General features: G+C 46.3%; 1 protein-coding gene across 1 annotated transcript in view; it reads left to right on the top strand.

The window, feature by feature from the left end:
- Positions 1–22,083, top strand: part of MUC16 (mucin 16, cell surface associated) — a 221,390-nt gene that overhangs the window by 89,381 nt on the left and 109,926 nt on the right. Inside the window, exons 9-10 of the mRNA XM_077979761.1 lie at positions 92–16,288; positions 18,114–18,227. Of these exons, the coding sequence (XP_077835887.1) occupies positions 92–16,288; positions 18,114–18,227 (16,311 nt within the window). The remainder of the gene's footprint in view (positions 1–91; positions 16,289–18,113; positions 18,228–22,083) is intronic.

Genomic DNA, 22,083 nt, shown 5'->3' with positions numbered 1-22,083 from the left:
CCAACATACTTCTTGACTCCTAGACTGAGGGAGACCAGTACCTCTCAGGAGTCCAGCTTTTCCGCAGACATGAGTTTTCTACTTTCCAAAGTTCCCACTGCTATTATTACTGAGGTCTCCAGTACAGAGGTCATCTCTTCTAGCAAAATTTCCACCCCAGACCATGATAAGTCTACAATGCCACCTGACACCTTCACAGGAGAGATCTCCAGGGTCTTCACCTCCTCTATTAAGACAAAATCTGCAGAGATGACGATCACCACCCCAGCAAGTCCTCCTGGCTCTGCATCACATGGTACCCTTCCCTTGGACACATTAACCACACTTTCCCAGGGAGGGACTCATTCAACTGTGACTCAGGGATTCCCACACTCAGAGGTGACCACTCTCATGAGCATGGGTCCTGAGAGTGTGTCATGGATGACAACTCCCCCTATTGAAAAAACCAGCTTTGTGTCTTCCCCGATGTCTTCACCTGCCATGATATCCCCTTCTCCTATTTCCTCCATATTTTCAGAGAGCATCCCCTCATCTCCTCTTCCTGTGACTGCACTTCCTACTTCTGTTCTGGTGACAACCACAAATGGATTGGGCACTACAAGCCCAGAATCTGTAACCAGTTCACCTCCAAATTTGAGCAGCAGCACTCATGAGAGACTGACCACTTACAAAGACACTGCACACACAGAAGCTGCCACACATCCTTCCACAAACACTGCAGTGACCAATGTAGGGACTTCCGGGTCTGGACATGAATCACAATCCTCTGCCTTAGTTGACTCAGAGACATCGAAAGACACACCTCTGATGAGTACCACTTCCACCATGGGAGACACAAGTGTTTCCATATCGACTCCTGATATCTCTCAAACTAGCCAAATTCAAACAGAGTCAATGGCATCCCTGACCCCTAGACCGAGGGAGAGCAGCACGTCTGAGAAGATCAGCTCAGTGACAGAGACAAATAGTACCATTTCTTATGTGCCTACGGGTGCTACTGCTCAGGTCTCCAGGACAGAAGTCATCTCCTCTAGCAGAACATCCATCTCAGACCTTGATCAGTCCACAGTGACACCCAGCATCTCCACAGGAATGATCCCCAGGCTGTTCACCTCCCCTATCATGACAAAATTTGCAGAAATGACCATCACCACTCAAACAACTACTCCTAGGGCTCCATCACATGGTACCGTTCCCTTGGACACATCAACCACACTCTTCCAGGGAGGGACTCATTCAACTATGTCTCAGGGATTCCCACACTTAGAGATAGCCACTCTTAGGAGCAGAACTCCTGAAGATGTGTCATGGATGACAACTCCCTCTGTAGAAGAAACCAGCTCTGAGTCCTCCTTGATGTCTTCACCTGCCATGACATCCCCTTCTCCTGTTTCCTCCACATTATCAGAGAGCATCTCCTCCTCTCCTCTTCCTGTGACAGCACTTCTTACTTCTGTTCTGGTGACAACCACAGATGTGTTGGACACGACAAGCTCAGAGCCTGTAACCAGTTCACCTCCAAGTTTGAGCAGCCCCACACATGAGAGACCAGCCACTTACAAAGACACTGCACATATGGAAACCATGCATCCTTCCACAAACACAGCAGTGACCAACGTAGGGACCTCTGGGTCTGGACATGAATCACAATCCTCTGTCCTAGCTGACTCAGAGACATCAAAAACCACATCTCCAATGAGTACCACCTCCACCCTGGGGAACACAAGTGTTTCCACATCAACTCCTAATATCGCTCAGACTAGCCAAATTCAAACAGAGCCAACAGCATCCCTGAGCCCTAGACTGAGGGAGAGCAGCACGTCTGAGGAGACCAGCTCAACGACAGAGACAAATACCGCCTTTTCTTATGTGCTCACGGGTGCTATCACTCAGAGCTCCAGAACAGAAATCTCCTCTAGAAGAACATCCATCTCAGACCTTGATCGGTCCACAGTAGTACCTGACATCTCCACAGGAGTGATAACCAGGTTTTTCACCTCCCCCATCATGACAAAATCTGCAGAAATGAGCATCACCACTAAAACAACTACTCCTGGGGCTACATCACAGGATACCCTTCCCTTGGACACATCAACCACACTCTTCCAGCGAGGGACTTATTCAACTGTGTCTCAGGGATTCACACACTCAGAGATAGCCACTCTTAGGAGCAGAACTCCTGGAGATGTTTCATGGATGACAACTCCCTCTGTAGAAGAAACCAGCTCTGAGTCCTCCTTGATGTCTTCACCTGCCATGACATCCCCTTCTCCTGTTTCCTCCATATTTTCAGAGAGCATCCCCTCATCTCCTCTTCCTGTGACTGCACTTCTTACTTCTGTTCTGGTGACAACCACAGATGTGTTGGGCACGACAAGCCCAGAGCCTGTAACCAGTTCACCTCCAAATTTAAGCAGCACCACACATGAGAGACTGATCACTTACAAAGACACTGCACACACAGAAGTCATGCATCCTTCCACAAACACCACAGTGGCCAACGTGGGGACCTCCATTTCTGGACATGAATCACAACCTTCTGTCCTAGCTGACTCAAACACATCCAAAGCCACATCTCCAATGGGTACCACCTTCACCATGGGGGATACAAGTGTTTCTGCATCAACTCCTACCTTCTTTGAGACTAGAATTCAGACTGAATCAGCATCCTCTTTGACTCCTGGATTAAAGGACACCAGCACATCTGAGGAGATCAACACTGTGACAGAGACAAGCACTGTCCTTTCAGAAATGCCCCCTGCTACTACTACTGAGGTCTCCAGGACAGAAGTTATCACCTCTAGCAGAACATCCATCTCAGGGCTTGATCATTCCAAAATGTCACCCTACATCTCCACAGAAACCATCACCAGGCTCTCCACTTCTCCTGTTGTAACAGGATCCACAGAAATGACCATCACCAACCAAACAGGTCCTATAGGGACTACCTCACTGGCTACCCTTACCCTGGACACATCAAGCACAGCTTCCTGGGAAGGGACGCACTCACCTGTGACTCAGAGATTTCCACACTCAGAGGATACCACTACTAGGAGCAGAGGTACTAAAGGCGTGTCATGGCGAAGCTCTCCCTCTGTGGAAGAAACCAGTTCTCCTTCTTCCCTGGTGCCTTTAACTGCAATAACCTCACATTCACCTCTTTTTTCCACATTATCAGGAAGTAGCCCCACTTCTCCTCTCCCTGTGACTTCCCTTCTCACCTCTGGCAGGAGGAAGACCACGGACATGTTGGACGCACTCTCAGAGCCTGTGACCAGCTCCTTATCAAGTGCAAGTAGCTTCTCAGGTGAGATGCCTACTTCTGAAGCCTCCACAAATACAAAGACAATTCACTTTTCAGAGAACACAGCAGAAACCAATATGAGGACCACCAATTCTATGCATGAACTACATTCCTCTGTCTCAATCCACTCCCAGCCATCCAGACACACACCTCCAAATGTTACTGGGTCTATGATGAAGGACGCTATTGTTTCCACATCAACACCTGGTTCTCCTGAGACTATAAATATTGACAGAGAGTCAACATCCCCCCTGATTCCTGAACTGACAGAGAACAGCACCGCCCTGGTGATGAACTCAACTACAGAGTCAAACATTGTTTTCTCCAGTGTGTCCATGGGTGCTGCTACTGAGGTCTCCAGGGCAGAAATCCCCTACTATGATCCTACATTCATGCCAGCTTCTGCTCAGTCAACAAAGTCCCCAGACATTTCACCTGAAGCCAGCAGCAGACATTCTAACTCACCTCCCTTGACAATATCTACACACAAGACCATCACCACACAAACAGATCCTCCTGGGGTGACATCTCTTGGCCAACTGACCTTGGACACATCAACCATAGCCAATCCAGCAGGAACCCCATCAGCCAGAACTCAGGATTTTGTAGACTCAGAAACAACCACAGTCATGAACAATGATCTCAGTGATGTGTCGAAGACAAGCCCTTTCTCTGTAGAAGAAGCGAACTCTCTCTCTTCTCAGGCACCTCTCCTTGTGACAACCTCACCTTCTCCTGTAACTTCCACATTGCAAGTGCACAGTACCTCCTCTCTTGCTTCTGTGACCCCAGTACTCACCCCTGCACCAGTGAAGATAACAGACATGGACACAAGCTTAGAACCTGTGACTCGTTCATCTCAAAGTTTAAGCAACACCTCGGCCACTTCAGAAGCCACCACAGATACACACACAATACATCCTTCTATAAACACAGCAGTGACCAATGTGGGGACCATCAGTTCACCACACGAATTCTATTTTACTGTCTCACCTGACTCAGAGCCATATAAAACCACATCTCCAGTAGTTATCACTTCCACCATGGGGGACTCAATAGTTTCCATGTCAATGCCCAGATCCTCAGAGATGACAAAGATTGAGTCTGAGACAACTTCCTCCCTGACCTTTGGACTGAGGGAGATCAGCACCTCCCAGAAAATCGGCTCATTCTCAGACACAAGCGCTGTCTTTGACAAAGCACTCACTGCTGCTACTACTGAGGTCTCCAGAGCAGAACTCATTTCCTCTAGCAGGACATCCATCCAAGGCACTGAAAAGCCCACAGTGTCACCAGACACCTCCACAGGATCTGTCACCATGTTCTCTACCTTTGCTGGCATGACAAAATCTGAAGAAATGACCATCGCCACTCAGACAAGTCCTCATAGGGCTACCTCACAGGGTACCCTTACCTGGGACACGTCAATCACAACCTCACAGGCAGAGACCCACTCAGCTATGACTCATGGATTTTCACAATTAGATGTGTCCACTCTTATAAGTAGAGTTCCTGAGGACGTGTCAGGGACAAGCTCACCCTCTGTGGAAAAAACCAGTTCTCCCTCTTCCCTTCTATCTTTACCAGCAATAACCTCACTGCCCCCTGTACCTACTACATTACTAGAAGGTAGGCCCTATTCTTCTGTTCATCTGACTTCACTCCCCACTTCTGGCCCGGTGAAGACCACAGATATGCTGGCATCTGTGACCAGTTTACCTCCAAATTTGGGCAGCCCCTCACAAAAGATACCGTCTACTTCTGAAGACATTAAAGATACAGAGAAAATGCATCTTTCCACAAACATAGCAGTAACCGATATGGGGACCACCACTTCTGAAAAGGAATCTTATTCATCTGTCCCAGCCTACTCAGAACCACCCAAAGTCACCTCTCCAATGGTTACCTCTTTCACCATAAGGGACACCATTGTTTCCACATCCATGCCTGGCTCCTCTGAGATTACAAGGATTGAGATGGAGTCAACATCATCCCTGGCTCATGAGCTGAAGGAAAGCAGCACCTCCCAGGAGCCCATCGTATCCACAGAGAAAAATGCTGTCCTTCACAAGGTGACCACTGGTGCTACTCCTGAGACCTCTAGGACAGAAGTTGCCTCTTCTAGAAAAACATCCATTCCGGGCCCTGATCATTCCACAAAGTCACCAGACATCTCCACTGAAGTGATCCCCAGGCTGCCTATTTCCCCTGGCATTACAGAATCTGCAAATGTGACCATCATCACTCAAACAGGCCCTCCTCTTGGATCTACATCACAGGGTACATTTACCTTGGACACACCAACTACATCCTCCAGGGCAGGAACACACTCGGTGGTGACTCAGGAATTTCCACACTCAGAAATGACCACTCTCATGAACAAGGACCCTGAGATTCTATCACAGACAATCCCTCATTCCATAGACAAAACCAGCTTCTCCTCTTCCCTGATGCCTTCACCAGCCATGACCTCACCTTCTCCCGGTTCCTCAACATTACCAAAGACCATTCACGCCACTCCTTCTCCTATGATCTCACTGCTCACCTCTAGTCTAGTGATGACCACAGACATGTTAGGCACAAGTCCAGAAGCTACAACCAGTTCACCTCCAAATTTGAGCAGTACCTCACATGAGATACTGACGACAGATGAAGACACCACAGCTATAGAAGCCATGCATCCTTTCACAAGCACAGCAGTGACTAATGTGGAAACCACCAGCTCTGGACATGGGTCACAATCCTCTGTCCTAGCTGACTCAGGAAGAACCAAGGCTACAGCCCCAATGGATACCACCTCCACCATGGGGCATACAACTGTTTCCACATCAATGTCTGTTTCCTCTGAGACTACAAAAATTAAGAGCCAGTCAACATATTCCTTGACTCCTGGACTGAGGGAGACCAGCATCTCCCAAAATGCCAGCTTTTCCACTGACACAAGTATTGTTCTTTCAGAAGTCCCCACTGGTACTGCTGCTGAGGTCTCCAGGACAGAAGTCACCTCCTCTGGTAGAACATCCATCCCTGGCCCTTCTCAGTCCACAGTGTTGCCAGAAATATCCACCAGACCAATGACAAGGCTCTTTGCCTCGCCTACCATGACAGAATCAGCAGAAATGACCATCCCCACCCAAACAGGTTCTTCTGGGTCTACATCACAGGATACCCTTACCTTGGACACATCCACCACAAAGTCCCAGGCAAAGACTCATTCAACTTTGACTCAGAGATTTCCACACCCAGAGCAGACCACTCTCATGAGCAGAGGTCCTGGAGATATGTCATGGCAAAGCTCTACCTCTGTGGAAAAACCCAGCTCTCTCCCTTCCCTGCTGTCTTTACCTGCCACAATCTCACCTCGTCCCGTTTCCTCCACATTACCAGTGAGTATCTCCTCCTCTCCTTTTCCTGTGACTTCACTTCTCACCTCTGGCCCGGTGACGACCACAGACATGTTACGCACAAGCTCAGAACTTGTAACCAGTTCACCTCCAAAGCTGAGCCACACTTCAGGTGAGAGACTGACCACTGGCAAGGACACCACAGTTACAGAAGCTGTGCATCCTTCCACAAACACAGCAGTTTCCAATGTGGAGACTTCCAGCTCTGGACATGAATCCCCTTCCTCTGCCTTAGCTGACTCAGAGACATCCAAAACCACATCACCAATGTTTATTATCTCCACACAGGAGGACACAACTCTTGCCATATCAACCCCTCACTTCTTGGAGACTAGCAGAATTCAGAAAGAGTCCATTTCCTCCCTGACCCCTAAATTGAGGGAGACCAGCAGTTCTGTGGAGACAAGCTCAGCCACGGAGACAAGTGCTGTGCTTTCTGAAGTGCCTGCTGGTGCTACTACTGAGATCTCCAGGACAGAAGTCACCTCCTCTAGCAGAACATCCATCTCTGGTCCTGCTGAGTCCACAATGTTGCCAGAAATACCCACCACAAGAACAGTCATTAAGTTCCCTACTTCCCCCATCATGGCAGAATCATCAGAAATGACCATCAAGACCCAAACAAGTCCTCCTGGATCGACACCAGGGAGTACCCTTACATTAGACACATCAACCACACCCTCCTTGGTAATAACCCACTCGACTATGACTCAGAGATTGCCACACTCAGAGATAACCACTCTTGTGAGTAGAGGTTCTGTGGAAGAAACCAACCCTCCATCTTCCCAACTATCTTTACCTGCCATGATCTCACCTTCTTCTGTTTCTTCCACATTACTAGCAAGTAGCCACTCCTCTTCTGCTTCTGTGACTTTGCTTCTCGTGCCAGGCCAAGTGAAGACTACAGAGGCGTTGGACACAAGCACAGAACCTGAAACCAGTTCACCTCCAAGTTTGAGGAGCACCTCAGTTGAAATACTGGCCACCTCTGAAGTCACCACAGATACAGAGAAATTTCATCCTTTCTCAAACACAGCAGTAACCAAAGTGGGAACTTCCAGTTCTGGACGTGAATCCCCTTCCTCTGTCCTACCTGACTCAGAGACAACCAAAGCCACATCGCCAATGGGTACCATCTCCATCATGGAGGATACAAGTGCTTCCACGTTAACTTCTGCCTTATCTGACACTAGGAAAATTCAGACAGAGCCAGCTTCCTCACTGACCACCAGATTGAGGGAGACCAGCACCTCTGAAGAGACCAGCTTAGCCACAGAGACAAACACTGTTCCTTCTGAAGTGTCCACTGGTGCTACTACTGAGGTCTCCAGGACAGAAGCCATCTCCTTTAGCAGAACATCCATCTCAGACCCTGAGCAGTCCACAGTGTCACAAAACATCTCCACAGAAACCATCACCAGGATTTCTGCCTCCTCTGTCATGACAGAATCTGCCAAAATGACCATCACAACCCAAACAGGTCCTCCGGGGTCTACACCAGAAAGTATCCTTAATTCGGACACAGCAACCACATCCTCTTGGGAAGAAACCCACTCTACAGTAACTCAGGGATTTCCACACCCAGAGATGACCACTTCCATGGGCAGAGGTCCTGGAGGTGTGTCATGGCCTAGCCCTCCCGTTGTGAAAGAAACCAGCCCTCCATCTTCCCCGCTGTCTTTACCTGCTGTGACCTCACCTCATCCTGTTTCCACCACATTCCCAGCACAGATCCCCCACTCTCCCCTTCCTGTGACTTCACTTCTCACCTCTGGCCCGGTGATGACCACAGATAACTTGGGTATAAGCACAGAACCTGGAACCAGTTCATCTTCAAGTTTGAGCAGCACCTCCCATGAGAGACTGACCACTTACAAAGACACTGCACATACAGAAGCTGTGCATCCTTCCACAAACACAGGAGGGACCAATGTGGTGACCACCAGCTCTGGATATAAATCACAATCCTCTGTCCTAGCTGACTCAGAGACATCCAAAGCCTCATCTCCAATGGGTACCACCTCCACCATGGGGGATACAAGTGTTCTCACATCAACTCCTGCCATCGTTGAGACTAGAAGGATTCAGACAGAGCCAACTTCCTCCCCGACCCCTGGATTGAGGGAGTCCAGTGGCTCTGAAGGGACCAGCTCAGGCACCAAGATGGGCATCATCCTTTCTAAAGTGTCCACTGGTGCTACTACTGAGATCTCCAAGGAAGACATCACCTCCATCCCAGGTCCCGCTCCATCCACAATATCACCAGACATCTCCACAGGAACCATCAGTTGGTTCTCTACATCCCCTGTCATGACAGAATCAACAGAAATAACCATGAACACCCACACAAGTCCTTTAGGGGCCACAACACAAGGCACCAGTACTTTGGACACTTCAAGCATAACCTCTTTGACAATGACACACTCAACTCTATCTCAAGGATTTTCACACTCACAGATGAGCACTCTTATGAAGAGGGGTCCTGAGGATGTATCATGGATGAGCCCTCCCCTTCTGGAAAAAACTAGCTCTTCTTCTCTGATGTCTTCACCAGCCACAACTTCACCTTCTCCTGTTTCCTCCACATTAACAGACAGCATCTCTTCCTCTCCTTTTCCTGTGACATCACTCCTTACATCTGGCCTGGCAAAAACTACAGATACGTTGCACAAAAGCTCGGAACCTGTAACCAACTCACCTGCAAATTTGAGCAGCATCTCAGTTGAAATACTGGCCACCTCTGAAGTCACCACAGATATGGAGAAAATTCATCCTTCTTCAAACAGAGCAGTGACCGATGTGGGTACCTCCAGTTCTGGACATGAATCCCCTTCCTCTGTCCTAGCTGACTCAAAGACATTCAACGTCACGTCTCCAATGGTTATTACCTCCACCATGGAGGATACAAGTGTCTCCACATCAACTCTTGGCTTTTTTCAGACTAGCAAAATTCGGACAGAATCAACATCCTCCCTGACCCTTGGAGTGAGAAAGACCAGCAGCCCTGGGGCGACCAGCTCAGCCACAGAGATGAGCACTGTCCTTTCTGGAGTGCCTGCTGATGCCACTGCTGAAGTCTCCAGGACAGAAGTCACCTCCTCTAGCAGAACATCCGTCTCAGGCCTTGCTCAGCTCACAGTGTCACCAGAGACCTCCACAGAAACCATCACCAGACTCCCTACTTCTCTTCCTGTGACTTCTTTTCTCACCCCTGGCCTGGTGATAACCACAGACAGGCTGGGCATAAGCAGAGAACCTGAAACCAGCTCCACTTCAAATTTGAGCAGCACCTCCTATGAGAGACTGTCCACTTTGGAAGACACTGTAGATACAGAAGCTATGCATCCTTCCACACACACAGCAGTGACCAACATAGGGACCTCCAGTTCTGGACATGAATCACAATCTTCTGTCCTAGCTGACTCAGAGATACCCAAAGCCACATCTTCAATGGGTACCACCTACACCATGGGGAAAACGAGTGTTTCCATATCCACTTCTGACTTCTTTGAGACCAGCAGAATTCAGATAGAACCAACATCCTCCCTGACTTCTGGATTGAGGGAGACCAGCAGCTCTGAGAGGATCATCTCAACCACGGAGAGAAGCACTGTCCTTTCTGAAGTGCCCAGTGGTGCTACCACTGAGGTCTCCAGGACAGAAGTGATCTCCTCTAGGGGGACATCCATGTCAGGGCCTGATCAGTCCACCATGTCTCCAGACATCTCCACTGAAGCGATCACCAGGCTTTCTACCTCCCCCATTATGACAGAATCAGCAGAAAGTGCCATCACTATTCAGACAGGTTCTCCTGGGGCTACATCACAGGGTACCCTCACCTTGGACACCTCAACAACAACCTTTTGGTCAGGGACCCACTCAACTGCATCTCCAGGATTTTCACACTCAGAGATGACCACTCTTATGAGTAAAACTCCTGGAGATGTGTCATGGCCAAGCCATCCCTCTATGGAAGAAGCCAGCTCTGTGTCTTCCCCACTGTCTTCACCTGCCATGACCTCGCCTTCTTTTTCCTCTACATTACCAGAGAGCATCCCCTCCTCTCCTCATCCTATGACTGTACTTCTCACCCCTGGCCCAGTGAAGACCACAGACATGTTGGGCACAAGCTCGGAACCTGAAACCAGTCCACCTCCAAATTTGAGCAGCACCTCAGATGAAATAGACACCTCTGAAGTCACCAAAGATACAGAGAAAATTCATCCCTCCTCAAACACACCAGTGATCAATGTAGGGACTTTGGTTTATAAACATCTATCCCCTTCCTCTGTTTTGGCTGACTTAGTGACAACAAAAGCCACATCTCCAATGGCTACCACCTCCACTCTGGGGAATACAAGTGTTTCCACATCAACTCCTGCCTTCCCAGAAACTATGATGACAAAGCCAACTTCCTCCCTGACCTCTGAATTAAGGGAGATCAGTACCTCTCAAGAGATCAGCTCAACAACAGAAAGAAGTGCTTCTCTTTCTAGAATGCCCACTGGTGCTACTACTGAGGTCTCCAGAACAGAAGCCATCTCCTCAAGCAGAATATCCACCCCAGGTCCTGCTCAATCCGCAATGTCACCAGACATCTCCGCGGAAACCATCACTAGAATTTCTACTCCCCTCACCACGACAGAATCAGGAGAAATGACCATCACCCCCAAAACAGGTCATTCTGGGGCATCCTCACAAGGTACCTTTACCTTGAACACATCAAGCAGAGCCTCCTGGCCAGGAACTCACTCAGCTGCAACTCACAGATCTCCACACTCAGTGATGACCACTCCTATGAGCAGAGGTCCTGAAGATGTGTCAGGGCCAAGCCCCCCATCAGTGGAAAAAACTAGCCCCCCATCTTCCCTGGTGTCTTTATCTGCAGTAACCTCACCTTCGCTGCTTTATTCCACAACATCTGGGAGTAGCCACTCCTCTCCTCTCCAGGTGACTTCTCTTTTCACCCCTGTCGTGATGAAGACCGCCGACATGTTGGACACAAGCTTGGAACCTGTGACCACTTCACCTCCCACTATGAATATCACCTCAGATGAGAGTCTGGCCACTTCTAAAGCCACTATGGACACAGAGGCAATTCATGTTTCTGAAAACACAGCTGTGACCCAGGTGGGCACCACCAGAGCTAGACAAGAATTCTATTCCTCTTACCCAGGCTTCCCAGAGCCATCCAAAGTGACATCTCCAATGGTCACCTCTTCCACGATAAAAGACATTGTTTCTACAACCATACCTGCTTCCTCTGAGATAACAAGAACTGAGATGGAGTCAACATCCACCCTGACCCCCACACCAAGGGAGACCAGGACCTCCCAGGAGATCCACTCAGCCACAGAGCCAAGCACTGTTCCTTACAAGGCACTCACTAGTGCCACGATTGAGTACTCCCGGACACAAGTCACGTCCTCTAGCAGAAGACCTAGCCCTGATCAGTCCACAATGTCACCAGACATCTCCATGGAAGTGATCACCAGGCTCTCTACCTCCCCCATCAAGACAGAATCTACAGAAATGACCATTACTGCCCAAACAGGTTCTCCTGGGGCTACATCACAGGGTACGCTTACCTTGGACACCTCAACAACAACTTTTATGTCAGGGACCCACTCAACTGCATCTCAAGGATTTTCACACTCAGAGATGACCACTCTTATGAGTAGAACTCCTGGAGATGTGCCATGGCCAAGCCATCCCTCTGTGGAAGAAATCAGCTCTGCCTCTTCTTTGCTGTCTTCACCTGCTATGACCTCACTTTCTCCTGTTTCTTCCGCATTACCGGACAGCATCCATTCCTCTTCTCTTCCTGTGACATCACTTCTCACCTCGGGCCTGGTGAAGACCACAGAGCTGTTGGGCACAAGCTCAGAACCTGAAATCAGTTCACCCCCAAATCTGAGCAGCACCTCAGCTGAAATACTGGCCACCACTGAAGTCACCACAGATACAGAGAAACTGGAGGTGACCAATGTGGTAACCTCAGGTTATACACATGAATCTCCTTCCTCTGCCTTAGCTGACTCAGTGACAACAAAAGCCACATCTTCAGTAGGTATCACCTACCCTACAGGAGATACAAATGTTCTCACATCAACTCCTGCCTTCTCTGACACCAGTAGCATTCAGACAAAGCCAACGCTTTCACTGACTCCTGGGTTGATGGAGACCAGCACCTCTGAAGAGACCACCTCTGCCACAGAAACAAACACTGTCCTTTCTAGTGTGCCCACTGGTGCTACTCCTGAGGTCTCCAGGACAGAAGCCATCTCCTCTAGCAGAACATCCATCCCAGGCCCTGCTCAATCCACAATGTCACCAGACACCTCCACGGAAACCATCACTAGAATTTCTACTCCCCTCACCAGGAAAGAATCAACAGAAATGGCCATCACCCCCAAAACAGGTCCTTCTGGGGCTACCTCACAGGGTACCTTTACCTTGGGCACATCAAGCACAGCCTCCTGGCCAGGAACTCACTCAGCTGCAACTCAGAGATTTCCACAGTCAGTGGTGACAACTCCTATGAGCAGAGGTCCTGAGGACATGTCATGGCCAAACCTCCCATCTGTGGAAAAAAACAGCTCTCCATCTTCCCTGGTGTCTTTATCTACAGTAGCCTCACCTTCGCCGCTTTATTCCACGCCATCTGGGAGTAGCCACTCCTCTCCTGTCCCTGTCACTTCTCTTTTCACCTCTGTCATGATGAAGACCACAGACATGTTGGATGCAAGCTTAGAACCTGAGACCACTTCACCTCCCAGTTTGAATATCACCTCAGATGGGAGTCTGGCCACTTCTAAAGCCACTGTGGAGACAGAGGCAATTCAGGTTTTTGAAAACACAGCAGTGTCCCATGTGGAAACCACCAGTGCTAGAGAGGAACTCTATTCCTCCTCCCCAGGCTTCTCAGAGCCAACCAAAGTGACATCTCCAATGGTCACCTCTTCCTCTATAAGAGACAACATTGTTTCCACAACAATGCCTGTCTCCTCTGGCCTTACAAGGATTGAGATAGAGTCAATGTCATCTCTGATCCCTGGACTGAGGGAGACCAGAACCTCCCAGGACATCATCTCATTCACAGAGACAAGCACTGTCCTTTACAAGATGCCCTCTGATGCCACTCCTGAGGTCTCCAGGACAGAAGTTATGTCCTCTAGCAGAACATCCATTCCTGGCCCTGCTCAGTCCACAATGTCACCAGACATCTCTGATGAAGTTGTCACCAGGCTCTTTACCTCCCCCATCATGACAGAATCTGCAGAAATAACCATCACCACCCAAACAGGTTCTTCTCTGGCTACATCCCAGGTTACCCTTCCCTTGGGCACCTCAACGACCTTTTTGTCAGGGACCCACTCAACTGTGTCTCAAGGACTTTCACACTCAGAGATGACCAATCTTATGAGCAGGGGTCCTGAAAATCTGTCATGGACGAGCCCTCGCTTTGTGGAAACAACTAGATCTTCCTCTTCTCTGACATCATTACCTCTCGCGACCTCACTTTCTCCTGTGTCCTCCACATTACTAGAGAGTAGCCCCTCCTCTCCTCTTCCTGTGACTTCACTTATCCTCCCAGGCCTGGTGAAGACTACGGAAGTGTTGGACACAAGCTCAGAGCCTAAAACCAGTTCATCTCCAAATCTGAGCAGCACCTCAGTTGAAATACCAGCCACCTCTGAAATCATCACAGATACAGAGAAAATTCATCCTACCTCAAACACAGCGGTGACCAAAGTGGGGACCTCCAGTTCTGTTCATGAATCTCATTCCTCTGTCCTAGCTGACTCAGAAACAACCATGACCACACCTTCAATGGGTATCACCTCCCCTGTGGAGGACACCACTGTTTTCACATCAATTCCTGCCTTCTCTGAGACTAAGAGGATTCCGACAGAGCCCACATTCTCACTGACTCCTGGATTCAGGGAGACTAGCACCTCTGAAGAGACCAGCTCAATCACAGAAACAAGTGCAGTCCTTTTTGGAGTGCCCACTAGTGCTACTACTGAGGTCTCTGTGACAGAAATCATGTCCTCTAACAGAACACACATCCCTGACCCTGATCAGTCCACAATGTCTCCAGACATCATCACTGAAGTGATCACCAGGCTCTCTTCCTCATCCATGATGTCAGAATCAACAGAAATGACCATCACCACCCAAACAAGTTCTCCTGGGGCTACAACACAGAGTACCCTTACCTTGGCCACAACAACAGCACCCTTGGCAAAGACCCATTCAACTGTTCCTCCAAGATTTTTACACTCAGAGATGACAACTCTTATGAGCAGGAGTCCTGAAAATCCATCATGGAAGAGCTCTCCCTTTGTGGAAAAAACTAGCTCTTCCTCTTCTCTGTTGTCCTTACCTGTCAAGACGTCACCTTCTGTTTCTTCCACATTACTACAGAGTATCTCTTCCTCTTCTTTTCCTGTGACTTCACTCCTCACCCCAGGCATGGTGAAGACTACAGACATAAGCACAGAACCTGGAACCAGTTTATCTCCAAATCTGAGCAGCACCTCAGTTGAAATACTGGCTGCCTCTGAAGTCACCACAGATACAGAGAAAATTCACCCTTCTTCAAGCATGGCAGTGACCAATGTGGGAACCACTAATTCTGGACATGAACTATATTCCTCTGTTTCAATCCACTTGGAGCCATCCAAGGCTACATACCCAGTGGGTACTTCCTCTTCCATGGCCGAAACCACTATTTCCACATCAACGCCTGCCAATATTGAGACCACAAGATCTGAGGCAGAGCCATTTTCTCATTTGACTTCTGCATTTAGGAAGACTAACACGTCCCTGGACACCAGCTCAGTCACACCAACAAATACACCTTCTTCTCCTGGGTCTACTCATCTTTTACAGAGTTCCAAGACTGATTTCACCTCTTCTGTGAAAACATCATCCCCAGACCGGCCTCCAGTCTCACAGTATACTGAAATTCCAGTGGACATAATCACCCCCTTTAATGCTTCTCCATCTATTATGGAGTCCACTGGAGTAACCTCCTTCCCAGAATCCAAGTTTACTATGTCTGTAACAGAAAGTACTCATCATCTGAGTACAGATTTGCTGCCTTCAGCTGAGACTATTTCCACTGGCACAGTGATGCCTTCTCTATCAGAGGCTGTGACTTCATTTGCCACCACTGGAGTTCCACGAGTCATCTCGGGTTCAGGTAGTCCATTCTCTAGGACAGAGTCAGGCCCTGGGGATGCTACTCTGTCCACCATTGCAGAGAGCCTGCCTTCATCCACTCCTGCGCCATTCTCCTCTTCAACCTTCACTACCACTGATTCTTCAACCATCCCAGCCCTCCATGGGATAACTTCCTCTTCAGCTACTCCACATAGAGTGGACACCAGTCTTGGGACAGAGAGCAGCACTACTGAAGGACACTTCGTTATGGTCAGTACTTTGGACACTTCGAGCCAACCAGCCAGGACATCTTCATCACCCGTTTTGGATACCAGAATGACAGAGAGCGCTGAGCTGGGAACAGTGACAAGTGCTTATCAAGTTCCTTCACTCTCAACACGGTTGACAAGTAAGCACCCACAGCCCCTAAAATCCCATTATTGGGAGCTCATAGGAAATGACCCCTTCCTAAGAAGCAAAAAAAAAAGTTAACTAGTTTATTCCTGTACCAGAAATTCTTTTAGCAAACATGTGTTTATCTAATTTCACTTCTAGGCACTGGGTTAGGAATTGGAGGAACAAAAATAAGCAAATAATTGAATCATTACAGTATCATGATAGGTGCTCTAATATTACTACTGGTAATGATGATGACAATAAGAATAATGACAACAGAAAATATTTATAACAGTACTTATTCTGTTTCAAGTGCAGTTTTATTAAGCTATTGGATCCTCAATTGTAACACTTATTGAAGTAGAGAGTATTATAAGCGTATTTTGAAGATGAAGACATTTAGGCACAGGGAGATTAAATAACTTTCTTAAGGTCATATAGCTAGAAAGTAACAGAACTAGGATAAGAACTCGGATTGTGTGTCACTAGGAACTCATGCCCCTAACTGTTGGGCTAAACAGGAGTGGTCAGAGAGGTAACAGAAAAAGCAAGAAGTTCTGGCATCACCAAAGCCATAGGAGGGGAGAGTTTTAGGAAGTAGAAATGTTAAGTTCTGTTAAATACCACAGAATTGCCAAGTTGAAATGAGGTGAGAAGAGCTTTGGCAACATGGGGGTTCTCAGGGATTCTAATGAAGGGAGCATCAGTGAGGTATAGGGCACTAGAAGAACAGCTAAAACACTACATAGATATAAGGGAGGGTTTCTCCCTTTGAGTTGAGCAAGAGACAAAAGGGATACGTGAAAGGAAAAGGCAAGTTAATGAAAATTGAGGGAACAAAGTACCTAAGAAGGTAGGAGGAACCCAGAGCCTAGAAGGAGGAAACACTACTTCCAAGAGGTCAGTAGATAAAGGAAGGAACCTCTTGGGGATTCCATTCCTCTGAAAGGGTTGAGCTTGGCACTAACTTTTGTTCTGGACACAAATCCAAAGAGGCCCTCCAACGACTCGAGTTTCTGCCTCACTGAGCAATATCTCCAGGAGAATGATTTGTTCCTTCTCCTTCTTCATATTAGTTTTGTAATTCACACTAAATTTAGACACATTGGTGGCTGTTGACCCACATGTTACTATGTGACTCAGTAGTTGAGTCATGGGTGTTCAGTAAGGAAGGGATGAATGGCATGGTGAGAAGGTAGAAGTGTAGTTGGATGGATAAAAGGAAGAATGGAGAGATGGATGAATGAAAGGAAGGAAAGATGAAGAGGAGGAAGGATAGATGCACAGAAGGAAGGATGAAAAGAAAGAAAGGTGATGGAAGACAGGATTGAAGGGGATACAGGTTGAAGGCAAGAAGGGTGGAAGGATGAAATGAAGTAAAGATTGAAGAAAAGATGGGTGGAAAGAAGAAAGGAGGGTGCACTAAAATCTCACACTTCACCACTATATGATTCATCCATAGAAGCAAAAACCACTTGTACCCTCAAAGCTATTGAAGTACAAACTTTTTAATTAAAAATTTAAAAAGCAAGAGAAAGGAAAAAAGGGAGGAAAGACGAAAGGAAGAATGGGTGGTAGGAGGAAGGAATAAAAGGATGAAAAAATGGAAGAATAGATGATCAGATCTAGGGATGAATGAAGGGAAGGATGGACAAATCTATAGGTAGGTGAATGGATCTATGGACTGGTGTGGCCACTTATGGCATACAGTCCCAGCTCCAGTTCATGTTAATGGACTTGAGGAGTTTTTGTGGCCAATGAAGTGGATTCATTTAGACAGTGCTCTTCTTCTGAATGAGATGAGTTACCCCAGTTTTCCTCCCTACCTTCATCTTCAGGAACTGATGGCATTATGGAGCACATCACAAAAATACCCAGTGAAGCAGCACACAGAGGTACCATAAGACCAGTCAAAGGTCCTCAGACATCCACATTGCCTGCCAGTCCTAAAGGTAAGTTTAACTTTGCTTGCCTCCCAATAATGCCACTTGTGACCATATTTCCTCCTCTAGAGAGACAAAATGCTTGTATTCTTTAGAGAGAGAATTGTGTGTGGTTGTCATAGGTTTCCCTGTCTGAACTGGGTCTTTGTCTAATGGTTACCAGGTAGATGTTACCACTTCTCTTTCTTCTCATGGCATGTTGAGTAGCTTTGTCCAACATCAAATATTCACAAATTTGTCCTTATTATTTTTTTTTTAGGTTGATTATATGTTTTATTTTTATTTTTATTATTTTTATTATTTTTATTTTTTTTTAGTTTATTTATTATTATTGTACTTTAAGTTGTAGGGTACATGTGCATAACGTGCAGGTTTGTTACAAATCAAAACCACAATGAGATACCATCTCACACCAGTTAGAATGGCGATCATTCAAAAGTCAGGAAACAACAGGTGCTGGAGAGGATGTGGAGAAATAGGAACACTTTTACACTGTTGGTGGGATTGTAAACTAGTTCAACCATTATGGAAAACAGTATGGCGATTCCTCAAGGATCTAGAACTAGATGTACCATATGACCCAGCCATCCCATTACTGGGTATATACCCAAAGGATTATAAATTATGCTGCTATAAAGACACATGCACACGTATGTTTATTGCAGCACTATTCACAATAGCAAAGACTTGGAATCAACCCAAATGTCCATCAGTGACAGATTGGATTAAGAAAATGTGGCACATATACACCATGGAATACTATGCAGCCATCAAAAAGGATGAGTTTGTGTCCTTTGTAGGGACATGGATGCAGCTGGAAACCATCATTCTTAGCAAACTATCACAAGAACAGAAAACCAAACACCGCATGTTCTCACTCATAGGTGGGAACTGAACAATGAGATCACTTGGACTCAGGAAGGGGAACATCACACACAGGGGCTTATCATGGGGAGGGGGGAGGGGGGAGGGGGGAGGGATTGCATTAGGAGTTATACCTGATGTAAATGATGAGTTGATGGGTGCAGCACACCAACATGGCACAAGTATACATATGTAACAAATTTGTCCTTATTAACTAATTTTTTTCAATGCTCATTAAAAACTTACTATGAGCCAGGCACAGTGGCTCACACCTTAATCCCAACACTTTGGGAGGCTGAGGCAGGTGGATCAACTGAGGTAAAAAATTCGAGACCAGTCTGACCAACATGGTGAAACTCCATCTCTACTGAAAATATAAAAATTAGCCGGGCATGGTGGCACACACCTGTAATCACAGCTACTCGGGAGGCTGAGGCAAGATAATCACTTGAACCCAGGAGGTAGAGGCTGCAGTGAGCTGAGATAGTGCCACTGCACTCCAGCCTGGGTGACAGAGCATGACTCTGTCTCAAAAATAACTAAATAAATAAATAAATAAATAATACATATATATGTATAATTATATATATATCTATTACATATATATATGTAAAATATCTGAAAATACATCACAATAGTTCTAGCAAATGCAGGAAAAAGAAGTATAAATTAACAGCCTTTATGTATGCCCTGGTTGAAAAACAGACACAACTCTCTTGTAAGAGAAACTTAAAAAAAAAATACCTAGGATTATATCTCTCCCATGATGAAAAATTTAGAACTGTACTTTTTTTTAACTTTCACTTAAATAAAGAAGATGGGTGAGCTCCTGGATTGTTTATGTTTGTCGTCACTGGAGAGCTAAATTACAATATGTAACTACAATGGGGGGAATAAAAACATGATATAAATGTAAGATGGTTTATGACATCACTGTTACATGTTTTCTTTGTCACAATATTTAGTAATTCCTCCTTCTTCTGTTTTGAATAAAGTCTGAAATAAAATTTTCATTTTAAAAGGCAGTAACTTGAAATACATAAATAAATTAAAATCTGGGTTTCTCAACCTTGACACTATTGTCATTTGGGGCAGATACTTCTTTGCGGTGGGGAGCTGTGCTGTGCATTGTAGGATGTTTGCCAGCGTCTCTGGCCTCTGTTCTCGATGCCATACCATTGGTCCACACACAGTTGTGACAACCAAAAATATCTCCAGACATTGTTAAGTGTCCCCTGGAAGCAAAACTGCCCCTGGTTGAGAACCACTGAACTGGAGAATGTGTCCTAAGATCCATCTTACTATATGGGCGTTTTCACCTCACTTCATTCTCTTTCCATTCTGGTCCCCACAAGATCCGGAAGTTGCTTTAGGGAATTAATATAAAGCAGTGGTTAATAATATGGGTTTAGCATTTAGATACAATGATGTTCAAGTTGTCACCCTCTCAATAGCTGTGTGTGACCTTGGTAAATTGTGGTCTCTGGATTTCTCTTTCTCTCCTGTAAAATGACAAGAATTATAGAATGTGCATTTTATTTTATTTTATTTTATTTTTTGAGGAGAGTCTGGCTCTGTCACCCAAGCTAGAGTGCAGAGGCGCAGTCTCGGCTCCCTGCAACCTCCATCTCCTGAGTTCGAGCCATTCTTCTGCCTCAGCCTCCCGAGTAGCTGGGATTACAGATGCATGCCACTGCACCCAGCTAATTTTTGTATTTTTAGTAGAGATGGGGTTTCACCATGTTGACCAGGCTGGTCTAGAACTCCTGACCTCAGGTGATCTGCCCACCTCATCCTCCCAAAGTTCTGGGATTGCAGGCGTGAGCCACTGTGCCCAGCCAAAATGTGCCATTTAATGTTCTTGTGAGGATCAAAGAGACAGTGCATGTCAAGTGCTTTGCAATTGCTCCTCCTCCTCCTTCCCATCAACATAATCACCATCATTATCACCATCATTGTTAAATACACATGAAGCACTTTAGAGTGTGCATTCTCAGACGTATTGTTTTTAGAGTATATCCAGCAACACAGGGACATTGCTCCACAATCAAAGTCAAAATCCCCTTAATTTTAGCCCCTTTCTCTACCAAACTCCAGTAGGCTTTGTGGGCTTTATAGAGAAGTCTCCAGGGAGTTCTTCCTCTTCCATAGGAACCATTTTCTAAAGCCTGGTCAGCAGCTGCTGTCTCATCAATGCTACTGGAATCTTCTTCAGAGGTATCCCAGTCACCTTGGCCAGCTCTGGTAGTGTCTAGTGTGGTTGGTGGAGAATTCTATTTAGCAAATGTTTATTTTGTAGTAGAATTATTAGTAGTGACAGTAGTAATGGTAAGTAGTAGTGATAGTAACAATAGCAGCAATAACACTAGTAAGTAGTAGTAACTGTAGTAATAACCATAGCAATAAGCAGTAATACTAGTACTAATAGTAGTGATAATAGCAGTAATGGTAGGTAGAGTTGAGTAGTAACAGTAGTAGTAGTAGGTAGTAGCAGTGGTAATCATGACAGTAGAAATCATAAGTAATAGTGGTAGCAACAATAGTAGTAACAGTAGTAACCATAGTAATTACCATAGTAATAACCATAGCAATATGTAGTAGTAGTAGTAGTAACAATAGTAATAACAGCAGTAATGGCAGGTAGAGCACTACCATTACTGCTGTTACTCTACTGTAGGTAGAGTAGTAATATTAAGTGATAGCAGTAGTAACAATAGTAATAGCAGCAGCAGTAGTAATAGTAAGTAGCAGTAACCATAGTAATAACCATAGTGATAGGTAGTAATAGTTGTGGTAACAGTAGTAATAGCAGTAATGGTAGGTAGAGTGGTGGTAGTAGTAACAGTAGTAGTAGTAGCAGTGGTAATAGTAACAGTAGCAATAGTGAATAATGCTAGTAGTAACAATAGTAGTAGCAGCAGTAGTAGTAAGTAGTAGTAATCATAGTAATAACCATAGCAATAGGTAGTAGTAGCAGTAGCAATAACAGCAGTAATGGTAG

This window comes from Macaca mulatta, chromosome 19 (assembly GCF_049350105.2).
Source record: "Macaca mulatta isolate MMU2019108-1 chromosome 19, T2T-MMU8v2.0, whole genome shotgun sequence".
Classification (NCBI taxonomy): Eukaryota; Metazoa; Chordata; class Mammalia; order Primates; family Cercopithecidae; genus Macaca; species Macaca mulatta.
The sequence above is the reverse complement of the archived record's forward strand: the minus strand, read 5'-3'. Positions and strand labels throughout refer to the sequence as shown.